This window comes from Ischnura elegans, chromosome 4, assembly GCF_921293095.1.
Source record: "Ischnura elegans chromosome 4, ioIscEleg1.1, whole genome shotgun sequence".
NCBI classification, from domain to species: domain Eukaryota; kingdom Metazoa; phylum Arthropoda; class Insecta; order Odonata; family Coenagrionidae; genus Ischnura; species Ischnura elegans.
The window spans coordinates 90545312-90557840 of NC_060249.1; the positions used below are offsets into that span (position 1 = coordinate 90545312).

The following is a 12529-nucleotide window of genomic DNA, read 5'->3' on the forward strand; positions in this document are numbered from 1 at the left end:
ATACAAATCCTGAGTGCATTATATATCGAAGGAATTTCGAAATATTTGGCTGAAATAGTTCTGATTAAAATAGATTCTGATCATATGGATAATGATCAATTTAGAAACCGTATTGCATATGAAAAGTATGACAAGCAAAAAAACTACCGCAAACAACAAATACCAGAAAGAATTCCTGGAAATGGATGAGAAGATATACTTAGACAATCGATAGATTATAGAAAAAAGATGTTGAAAGCAAAGACTATATAACCATGTCAGTGCCAACATTTGGGAACTTAGTGTATATTTCGAGGAGTTATGTTTGTTTGATTGTTTAATGAATGTATTGATACACTGCGTGATTAAATTAATTATAATCGAGAGTGTCATCAAGAAAAGGCCAAAATGCCAAAAACCTTACGGGGCTAAGTTCGAGGAATACCCTCGTCACCAATGAGCTTAGGAGATTTTATTGACCCAACTTCAACCCAATGCTGCAGTCAAGTTTACCACTTATTTCCACTGTTAAAAAAATCGTTCGCCTTTTCCAGGATACGAACCCGAATTCCTCGATTTCCGGACGTGTGCTATAGCATGCTACCGAGGCGTCAATCCTCTCTGTCGACATTTGTGGACTTGACTAGACACGATGGGTCGGACTGCTGAGCAAATAGGGTAGTTTCCTTCATCAAAGAAAACGAAAGGCATTGATTGCGATTCGTTACCCACCATTAGTGTAATCATAGTATACAAATTATTTTGTTTCAGAAATACCGGTTTAGACGAATGGCAATGGCCAAGTTTTATCCTCATTTGAAAAAGGCCAGATTGGCGCCCATTCGATGCCACTCCACGTGACGTCACAGGGACCTAGTTTCTATACGAGAAGATAGGAGTTATACATCGTCTGAGGTTACCAATGCATGCATGAGGCGCAGAGCTCAGGGAAACATGTATTAATGATCACTTATTAAAACTGGCTAAGGTCGGAAAGTTTTCCTCGTTTGATAAGGTATTAATAATCCTTATTTAAGCCAAGCGCTACCAGCTAGCAGGGTACTCTGCTACCTGCTAGCATCCTGCGTCGTATCAGCGCTCAAAGCCTCGCCCCAAGGTCACCTCACTTGCGGCAGCGGGAACCAGAACGACGTCACACGGAGGTTTCCCGGCATTCATACTTAGCCGTCGCGTTTTCGCGCGCTTGAAAATTTTCACTTTTCATTAAATCGCGAAAAATAGATATCGTCATTTAAAAATCTAAATGCCAGAAGTACGTACTCCAGGAGTAATAATCTTTCGATTTAGGCAATAAAAAAATAATAGGAAACCACCCTATTATGCGACTAGTAACCCAATTCGCGCGACACTGCGCCACAGCGGGAGAGCGAACACTAAACACTAGAGGTGTTCGCTCTGGATTGATTGAACTGATTGTAGAACACTAGCCACGGAGATAACTTTTCGTAGTCACTCGTAATGCACAAGAGTGCGAAATTCCACAGAGAAAAAAATTCATTCACCTAAACCCTGACTTGAACCAGGATCCTTGATTTCCGATAGAGATTTCTGAACGTACCTCTTGGAAGTCGGTTCTTTGAAAGTGTCTCAAAAAAATATTACCAGCGATTCAGGACATTACAAAAAAACAGAGCTAAAACTCCCAAAATATAAAGCTTATTCTAAGTAAGGCAATAAAATCCTACCGCTATTTAAGTTTTAAAATTACAACCAATCGAGAATTCCATGAGCGAGAGGGAAGTTCTCACTTCCAATACGCATCAATCGTCAAACTCAATTACAGTGGATCCTTGGAAGTTTGGCGAAAGGTCCTCACTTTCACAAAAATACCCAGGCGCATCGTGTTGATTGATGATAGATGACATTTACGGAGAGGACACGACAGGAAGTGCAACGCTGCAGTTGTTCAAAAGTAAGTAACATGATGATATTTATCCTTTGAGTCGTTCGAAAATTCGATCACCAAGAGTAATTTTCCTTATTTAACAACAAGTTGAAAATGACGGGCCGAAAGGCGACAAAAAAGTCATCGGTCTCATTTAGGAGGGGCCAAATGACTCCACAATCACAGCCCACTTTCAGCCAAAAGTAGCCTCGTTAGAGAAACCAATGACGAAATTAACCCGGTGTCTAACCTTTCTCCAGAAGATTTTTTTCTCCACTGTTTCCGGCTACCACAAGGTTGAATGAAGTGACATTGATGACCACGAGAAAAAAAATTACCTGGACCGCGAATCGAAGCAAGGATCTTTGGCTTTCTGCCTAGCTCCTAGAACCGTTGAACCTCGGAAGTCGGAAAGAAAAAGGTGTGTGGTTCGACTCCGGGCTAGGGGAATTTTTCTCACGGTAACTAATGTGAATTACACCGCCGTTCGCGCGGCAGGTTTGAAATAAACCACATTGAATGAGTTGAGGTGAAAATAAAGAAGAAACTCGCGGAATATATGGAAAACAAACAAATTTGTGGGCACCTCTAAGGAGACTTTAGTGTCCATACTTCATAGGTAGCTCAAATGGACACCAGCGTATCCAGAAATATCGATTGCAAAATCATTTCGAAAACAATTTATCTGAAAGAATACGTGATTTGCTTTCTGCTTTTGCACGTCCGTGCAACACAAAATTTTAATAAAGAAGGTACTTGGTAGGTATCATAAATAAGGCAATAAAGCAACACCACGTATGAACGCTCACGCTAGGATTTTATGCGTTCCATCATTATAAAAACAGGGCAACTGATTTAGTCACGCATAAAACATACATTATGAGATCAATGGACATTAATCGAATATTTCAACTCACAGACAGTTGGAAACAGGAGGAACTACCGAGAGTGCGAAACCTAGTAATTTCCCCGCGATCGAGCCCACCGCTTTGAGGGTAAAAAAAAAACAGGATCGCCCACCAACATTCAGAACGCATGCTCCTCAATGAACGGTCTTCGCACTGCTATCAATGGAGTTATTGGGCGCTACTAAATACGGACATTGGTACGTGACTCCTCGCAAAACATATCCTCCCTTCCCGATGTTCAAGAGAGAAGAGGAGATTCAACCGTTCCGCCGATTGAGCCGAGCCACTGCCATGCTACATGTGCGACCGAAAACAAAAAAAGAACGAAATTAGCAACGCTTCATCTTTAGCTCGAAACTTACGGAGTGGAGTGATTGATTTCATGGAGTGTTTATCGCGGTAACGCAGCAGCTTTGCGATTCAAGACAAATTTTTCTTTCGAACTTTTCACAAATTACATTTTTAATAGTAATTTCCCATATTGCAGCACTCGGTGAAAAACTTGAAGTTAGACCACATAGTATACCTACAGACGAACAAAAGTATTTTTTCATGATAATAATGTCAACGAATACATTTTTTACCTCAAAATAATTCCAGCAGTCTGAGTAGACATACGTCCCATTTCCGAGCAACTACCGAACTTGAATTTCGTCCACAAAATTTATAAGCTTATAATTCAGAAATAAGTACCTATCTATCTACGGCAAGGTATCCACACACACTTTTATCATAAAGTAATGACGCCGCATATATATCAGTTTTTATTTAACACACTTATTGCGGCCTTTATTTTTTTCGACGGATAGACAAGAATCGCTGCATGATTCAATAAAAAAAAAGGATTTTTAGTCCAATTTTTTCAAATGATTAATCTAAAATAAATAGTTAAGATCTGTACCTACTCGATAAAATTTTAAGAAAAGAAAGACTAGCATTTTCCTTATTTTAAATAAAGTATCAATTACTTTTCTTCTCAATGGAACCTCCTTAACAGTTCCGCCGATTGAGCACAGTCATACCAACACTCGCGAGTAAAAAAAAACCGAGAATGGTAACGCTCCATCTTTGGCTCTGAAGGGGCGTGCGGCTTGATGGAGCGTTTAAGAGGCGATGAAGATATGGATCCAAGGCGGGATATGGAGATTTGAGAGCGGGCAGCATCCAAGTAGAGGGAACCGAGAGAAAGGAATTGGCGGTCTGGGTGTGGTTTTTCCCTCCCGTGAAAGTGAACGGGGCCGCATTCTTCCCGGTCGAATGGGATCAATAATGCAGCAGCGCCCATTACTCACGATAGAGTGATGGAGAGGATGGATCTTTGTATACAAAATTAGACGGAGAAATAGGAGCTGAATAAAATGCGTGTAAGTAAATGGAACGAAATAAGACGGTAAAGGTTAAAGTGATTCGGGAGTTTTGTAGTGGAATTTCGGCGTATTGAAATGAAAAGCGGCTGCACTTTTCCAGAATGATTAATCTTTTTTTCCGTTCAAGACATTTATCATTCTGAAAAAGTGCAACCACCTTTCATTTCAATTTCAGACGGTAAAACTACATCGGCCACATCATTAGGTATGATGCCCTGATGAAGACAAACGTCGAAGGACTTGTAAACGGGAAGACAGGCAGAGGAAGGAAACTCCTATTGAGTTTCATACGACAGATTAAATACGTGAAAAATATATGGTTAGGAGACAGTAGAGCGCAGTGGAGAACTGCGTCAAACCTGTCTTCGATTTGATTACTTATGACGATGAAGAGAAATTACACGAAAATAGCTGAACCGTCAACTAATGGAAGCTTATCTTAATAATAATTATTATTTTTAACTTTTTTAATCTTAGAAATGCAAATTTTGAAAGCCCCAGACGTGAAATCCAAAATAATGCCAGAAATATAAAATTATAACGAGTAGAGAAAGGATAATCTAAAAAAACATTCCACATTATTCCTGGTCGACGGGTATCAATAACGTAGCGCCCATTACTCACGACAGGGCGATGGAGAGGATGTAACTTTATATACAAATGTGACGGAGAAATAGGAGCTGAATAAAATGCGTGTGAGTGAAGGAAACGAAATGAGATACGCGTGGTCCATCCCGGCGGCGTATGTTTCTCTCGCGAAAGCAGCTTGATGTACGGCTGTTCGCCGCATGCATATTTAATAATTCACCGATCAGAACTCGCCTTCTTTGTGATGAATGGACAAAAATCAATTTTTCTTCTCTAAGATACGCTTAGCCGTTCAAGACATCACACGTAAGCTTGAGAGAGGGTGGGACGAATTTATAACATATAAAATCACCAGGAGACTTCGTAATTTTCACACTGCTCTAAGAGGTGTCAATTTTCAATTATTAAAGAAAAACTAGTGATTTCACTCACATGGTGGGCATTTAATTTTCGCTTAAATTATTAAAAAATGTATCTAAAAGAAATAACCTTACGCATTGCGACTTTGCATCTCCTATTCACACTTTAAACGGATATTATTTCAAAGCGTGCGGAACTCAACAATAAAATATACTTTCTTTGCAAGTAATGCTGCAGGTATTATGCTAGTAGTCTTCTCTTGTTCCGCATTTTAAATAAATTTGCTTTGAGTGCTTCTATTGCCATTCATCGCATAATACAAACCTTTAGCACGGTACAAATTTGGATAAACAACGACTAGTGATTGTGAAACCAGTGATTATGAGGCTCAAGTATACATTACAGTCTCCTATCAATTAACCAATACAATGCACACAGCACAATAATCAGTAAACAACCAAAATAGAAAATGTATCAGTTTGTCCTAGGGTATATTTTCTTTTAATACAAAGGAAAATAAATAACAGAAAAAAGTGTTGCGAGCATGAAAATTATTATAAAAATATATATACGAAGGTAATAATGAACAATATATAAAGAAAATTGTTTCCTGGAACAAAGTAATAATGTGTGATCATTAATATATATATACTGCGTGACTGACTATACGTGGCTGCATAAAATTTCACAATCTAACTCAGCATGAGTTCAAAGAAAACGTCTGGATACACATCCTGACATTAACTGTGAAATTATTTTCAACATTATACTAATAATTCTATTCTTTCCCTATGCCTGTCTCAGACTATTTTGCTATCATTTGTTCTATTTGTTCTTTTGTAAATGTATAGTTCCTTTATATATACATCTACGCCATAATTCATTCTAAGAGCTGCTAAAAGGATCGGAGTATCTAGACGATACAAAAAAAACTCAATTGAACGACAATGCAAGCTCTAAAAAGACATTTTACGTTGATGTTAACTATGAAAGAAGAAAATGACATTGAAATGTTTTTGCGAGGATTTCTTTGTGCGCAGAAATCAGTCGCGAAATGTGATTTTCTTGCCCTAGACATTAGCCTCAGAAAACGATCAGGTTTTTTGGAATACGAACACGAGAGAAGTTTAAAAGGTAAAATATGTGACCAAGTAAGAAAAAACTATGTATAATTAAAGTAATAATGCGATTTCGTCTATAACAGTGGGGAGAGAAGTATAAAAAAGCGGATGTGGTTTGGAATATCTTAAAAGGTTTCCAAAGAACGTTTGGAAACTGACCATTAATGATTTCACGGTCAGATTTTTTCTCAAAGGCGGCCAAAGACGGATTGGTTTTATAAATTCCAGCTTAAAGCGGGAAAGTATGCAGCGAAAATGCCATCGGTAGTTGCAAATTACTTTTTTGCCCAGCCCCCAAGGAAATTACTGGCCCGAGGCTAAGGAAAACACTTACTTGATTTACATGCAGTGAAGGCACACGAAGTGTTTAATTTCTCCCCTCTTACTGGGAAAAGGAAAAGTTGAAAATCAGGAAAACGAAGAATACAATACTGAGTAAGTAAAATAAACAGGTTAAAGTATTACGATGGATCGAAACGCAAGGGAAAATCTTCGGGTAATTAGGCACATTTCAACTATGCATGAGTTGGCTCCATGAATTGAATTAAAGTATAAGTTGTTCGGGGGGATCGGGTTGGTGTGGTGGGTAGAGTGTTGGCTTCCCACCCGGCGGGCTCGGGTTCAAATCCCGGCAGTGGCAGAGAATTTTCAGAGACTGCCCGATCCCTGCTTGAATGTTGTGTGGAGGACATTTCAAGCGCAACACTCCGTCCGTCGGATGGGACGTTAAGCCGTGGTCCCCTTGGCGCCTTTCGTTAAGATCAGGCTGACGCCGACGCCGGGTTTCTCTCCACCCTTCCTTACCTGCCCTTCCCTCATGGCGCAAATGACCTCAGCTGTCGGTCGCCTCCTCCAAATACCATACCAAAAGTTGTTCGTACCGGAGTACACTGGTTTTATCAATTGTGAAATGATTTTATGCATGTTTGTTAATATTTAAGCAAAAATTTAAAATAGGCAGAGGCAATTTATGCCATGTAATTTCATTACCGTTCCAATAAAACAGGAGATAAATATTCAACGTGAAGTAACCAAATGGATAATTTGACATTTTTAAAGAATTAAACCAACAAGAGCCGCATCGTTCATTAGTTACTGACTTCACTGGACGCTTCCAACTAATGACACCTATAAGTATTTTCAATACTTTACCAATAATTCTCCACTTCCCTTGTTCTGCCCCGAACCCTCTGGCTGGCATCATTCTCTTGCCAGTAGTATGTCCAGTATCAAGTGATCGATAATGCGGAGAAATGATCCTCTCTTGAAATCCAATGAACAAATTAGGTAGGTACCGCTGGGAAGTATTTCCTAGATGACAAAATCCTCCTAGTTTTGTATCTTTGATTTATAAGTGAGTGTCAAATCGTATAATGAAAATATCTGGGTGACAGCCTATTTTCCCTTCCATCTTCTGAATCCTTGGAATAATTCCCCATTTCGTAATAGAATGGAGGACGTTAAGATCACGCCAACAGGAGTCATGTGTATGCAAGGCGCTGCGAACTAGTAAAATTTATTCTGTATACACGAAGGTAAAAAAGGTTAAAACAAATATTTTTTCCTGGAACTAAGTAAGAAGGCATACATCCACTACCGATGCGTAACTCCATATTTCACTACATATCTCAGAATGGGATTATGGACAACGTCTCGATACACATTTTGACATAAACTATGAGATAATTTTTCAGTTTTGAACCAATATTTACATTCTTTCTCTTGGCCTGCCACATCATTTTATTTACGAACGATCAAGTAAGAAAAGTAATGTTGAAGTGAAACAAGCTCCATCATGGACACCAACTTCTTTGTTCAAGGCTGTGAAGAGATGGCTTTCTGGATGACACATTTGTTCCGCCGATTTATGCACCGAAATTTTTCCACGGATCGTGTTTTCAAGAAATACGAGCAGCTGCAATGATTCCACAAAACCGTGGATAATTTCGAAGATACGTCCAGACTCCCGAATTTCCTGGACCAAAAGTGCAGGAAAACTCGTCGCCACGTCTTCTCGAGCACCGCCAATAACCGGGAATTTTGGTTCGAAATTCTTTCTTTTTTCTGTCAACAACGAGTTTCCACGCAAGTGAAAAATGCAGCTGCACCAGAAGGAAATTTAAACGGAGGTGTTTGTAATCGATAACAAAATTTACATACAGAATCAATAACATCGGCTTGCAGAACACGAATATTTACTGAAATTTCGAACAGAAAAGTAAAGCTTATAAGGGTGTCGGGTGATATTCAATATATCGAATGCATCTCGCCTTTATAAACGCATCATTAATTTCCAATTCAAGCGCAACCCGCCTTGTCATTATGTTCACATCTGGTGTTGATCGATCGAAATCCCGGCATCAATTGTTTTCCCGGCAACATTCGTGAGGTGCATTTATCGACCAAATCATTCATCCATCCTCCAGGAAGTGTTGAACACCTATAGCAGGTGCTCAGGAGTGTCAGCGACTTCGTATTATTCTCATCGCGTAATTCTTAACCCCTAATTCATCTCTTGAGAGAAATCATTCGACACACTCGCTAATTCCAGCTTTCGTTGTCTCTAAATAGGTAAGACAAGGATTTTAGTGGCCTCTATTACCTACTCTAGAATACGTGTTTAGCTATCGCAGTCAATGGTTTTGGACTTAATTCAATAAAAATTATCAGTGTTATACATCTAATTCGTCAATGATTTAAAATTGCAGCTGAAACTTATTCAAATGAATGCAGCGCTTCGAAAGCTATAATTACCGATTTATGGTATTTAGAATTCTTACTGGCTTCTTATACATAAAATGAAGGAGGGAAAACAAATCAGCTTGAAGGGAACACAATTTTTGCTTCGTGCCCAAAGCAACGGATTGTATTAGCGTTCAATGGCTTAAATACAGAAAAAATAGGGTAATAATCTAAGGCAAATAGTATTTGGGTCCAGTATTTCATCTGAGTTCCTTCCGAGTTGCGTTTGTCTTTGAAACCTAAAATACAGTAAATTAAGTAAAACTTGTTGGCCCTGAAAAGTCGACAGTGTGCCCGTGGCCTGGGTCCAAATATAAATCTAGAAACTCTAAAACCTCACAAACACAAGCACACCTTAGGGCTTGATCTTTGAGTAAATGAAAGCTAGAAGGAAGAATTTTTATTTTGCATCATGTTGTACCAAGTCGTACGTCCTGGTTCAAACATAAAATATCTTTTTACGTGATTTTCAAGCTGTAAATTGGATATTATGATAATAATGGATACATTGATAATTTTTGTGACTAGCATTGCATTTAAATTAAAGGATAGTAGTATCTACACTGGTGTTAACCACTGAAGTTTCCTTAAGCTCCTTCATTTTTTTTACCAAAGTTGTAAAATTTAGACATTTGGAGAAATAAATTTAATAACGAATAACGTCTTGGAGTATAGGTTTTAGAATGGAACGCAAAATTGTCTGCCAACGTTTCAATATATTTCATATATCTTCTTCAGGACTATGGATCATAATGGTTACCATAAATTAACATATGAAGACATGAAAGATTAAAAAATAAATAGAACAAAAATAAAATTGTAATACATTTATTATAAATTATTATTATTATAATTACAATGCCAACCGAGAAAACGACCACACTTTTTAACATGCCAACTGTCCTTTTTTCTACGTCACAGGGCAAGCGGGTGTCAACCAGCTGGGTGGCGTGTTTGTCAACGGCCGACCACTGCCAGAGTATGTCCGACGACGCATTGTCGAACTGGCCCTGCTGGGCGTGAGGCCCTGCGACATCTCGAGGAGATTGCTCGTATCCCACGGCTGCGTCTCCAAGATTCTCACGCGGTTCTACGAAACTGGATCCATCAGGCCAGGATCCATCGGCGGCAGCAAAACCAAGGTATGAGGAATTTTATCCTACATGCACAATTTAACTGGCTAATACTATTTCAGTTTTTCCTTGGGAAATTGAAAATAAAACGCTTATTTTCAAACTGATGGCGCTCCTAAGCTCCTAATACGCTCACAATACTAAATTTTATTTTGCCGGCGGCGAATTTTGAAAGTAAACGCCTGATAGTGACACAACCTCACGACGTGGACTTCACTCTAAACGTGCAAGGGTACAGGCAGTTACAATTTAGTTTATCTCGATTGAAAATTATTCACAAAAACTGCAACAAAATCACAAAGGAAAAATTATTTTTGCCAACAGGTATTCGAACCCTGATCTCACGAATAAGCGCCAGATGCTCCACCTCTCAAACTGCCAAGGCTTCTTCTTCTTTGGCGGAATGATGTTGGGTATAGAACACAAGCTGGTTTTGATACTGCCAAGAATAAAATGTCACAAGGAATCATGTTTATACGCGGAATGTCACAGTCTCGAGTCTAAAGCCAGAACTTAAAAATCTATGTCTTACACCATAGACATTATTCAAGGAAATTAACCGAGGAATAGTCAGCAGCGTACTCTTATGGACTCGCACGCAAGTCTGCCGTTATTTCCTCCGAAAATATAAATGTAATATATAATATTAATATTGTATGTAGTATAATATAAGCCTGAGCAATGAAAAACAGGGTATGTACAGAAGTATGCACGATATAGGCATATATAATATCATTTTCTCGGCGACGAATACAAACGCCTGAGCGCGTCACAAGCAGATGGTGTGAGATTCAATGAAAGGGACTTAAAATTCGTAATAAACGGATCGCTAGATACTCTCTCAAAAATGTGATAATTCTTTCTGTATCACATTGTATGCAACACTGAGCATGCCCATCAGATCCTGGGCTAACTTGAAACAAGATAATCGAAGGAATTGCGCGCCATTATACAGAGGAAGAACAACGGAAAACTTTAGCAACATACGGGAAGTTTTATCGTAGAGATTACTATCTTGGAACTAGAAATTCTATGATCGCAGAAAATATATCAGCAAAATTGAAAGATTTTGGGCAAGGAATACTGACACAGTTGGGTATGTCAGAGGTAAGGACAACTACCAGACACATTAGAGAGCACCTTACTATGAAACTATTAGGAAAACTGAAAAAAATGAGTCCCATCTTTCATGTACTATGAGCATGAATAGCTCTCGTAAAAAATTGGGAAGAAAAATTATTTCAAACCAAAATTTAAAGCATATTCATAAAAAATTTTTCATTGCTAAATAAAGATAAGTTTACATTATAAAATTTTTTAAACAGAAGAAATGTTATTGAATGCTAGAAAAAGATAGAATGGAAAAATACGTAACTACTGGGGTTTCAAACAGTGAAGGGCCTTCAGTAGCGACTGCGATATGAAACAACCCGGGAGTGAGCGAAATATGAACACCTATAATGCATAGGCTTCCGTACGGGAAAAGGCTGTTAAACACTCTTTCAATTACTTCACAACAACTCACAGAGATTAACGAAAGAAGCTGTTGATTATTAGTTAAACAGATTTTTTTAATTACTAATATTTCGAGAGGGGAGTATATAACTAGTATGTACTTCACCATTACCTTAGAGCCTTTAAATATTGCTGCAGCAGTTACTAATGAAATATATAAAACATCTTGCGCTTAACATTGCAGTAGGTATAATTATGTAAATATTAAGCTTAAAATGGAGCTCTGCTTCATTAAGCTAATAGTTTTATATCAGAGTATTTGGAGGGCATTTTTTAGCTGAAAACGAGAAAGGTCCTAGAAAGTGATTAAGAGAAAATGATTTACTCACACAGGAAAGGTCACACTAATCTAAACACACTTTTAAAGTTCCATTTCCTTAGTTCGTGCTTCTGATCACAATTAAAAATATTGAAATGGTGGATTGCATCTCACCAAAGCAGCAAGGGCAGGATTCCGGACCACAAAGTCCAGCCAACAGCAAATCTTACCGCGTCTTACAGGCATTTTGAATCTCCAGAATATATTTTAACGCAAAACATTGGTCCTATGAAGAAATTTTGTAAAACCTGAGAAAAATACTTTAAGTAACACCAAAAAAGTGAATCTGCGTCCGAGCAGTATACTATGTTTCTGCTCCAGGTTGGATAAGGCAGAAGAAATACGGTGTGAATTCGACCTTAACTTATACCGTTAATTACTCATCCTTTGTAAAGAGAATATATGCACTACGAAGTCCCTTCTTTGAAGAAAGCCGACAAATTATCATTCCAGGTGGACGTATTTATCATAATTGATTGTAATCCGAATTTTATGCGAACTCTTTAATGTTTTCTGCCCCTTAATTGAAACTTACATAGATTTATGAACGTTTTCGAGCCGAAAAATTTGCAATGCAAATGGATTCTGACA

General features: G+C 38.3%; 1 protein-coding gene across 1 annotated transcript in view; it reads left to right on the forward strand.

The window, feature by feature from the left end:
• Positions 1-12529, forward strand: part of LOC124156893 (paired box pox-neuro protein) — a 183932-nt gene that overhangs the window by 122342 nt on the left and 49061 nt on the right. The window contains exon 3 of the mRNA XM_046531379.1: positions 9893-10113. Within this exon, the coding sequence (XP_046387335.1) occupies positions 9893-10113 (221 nt within the window). The remainder of the gene's footprint in view (positions 1-9892; positions 10114-12529) is intronic.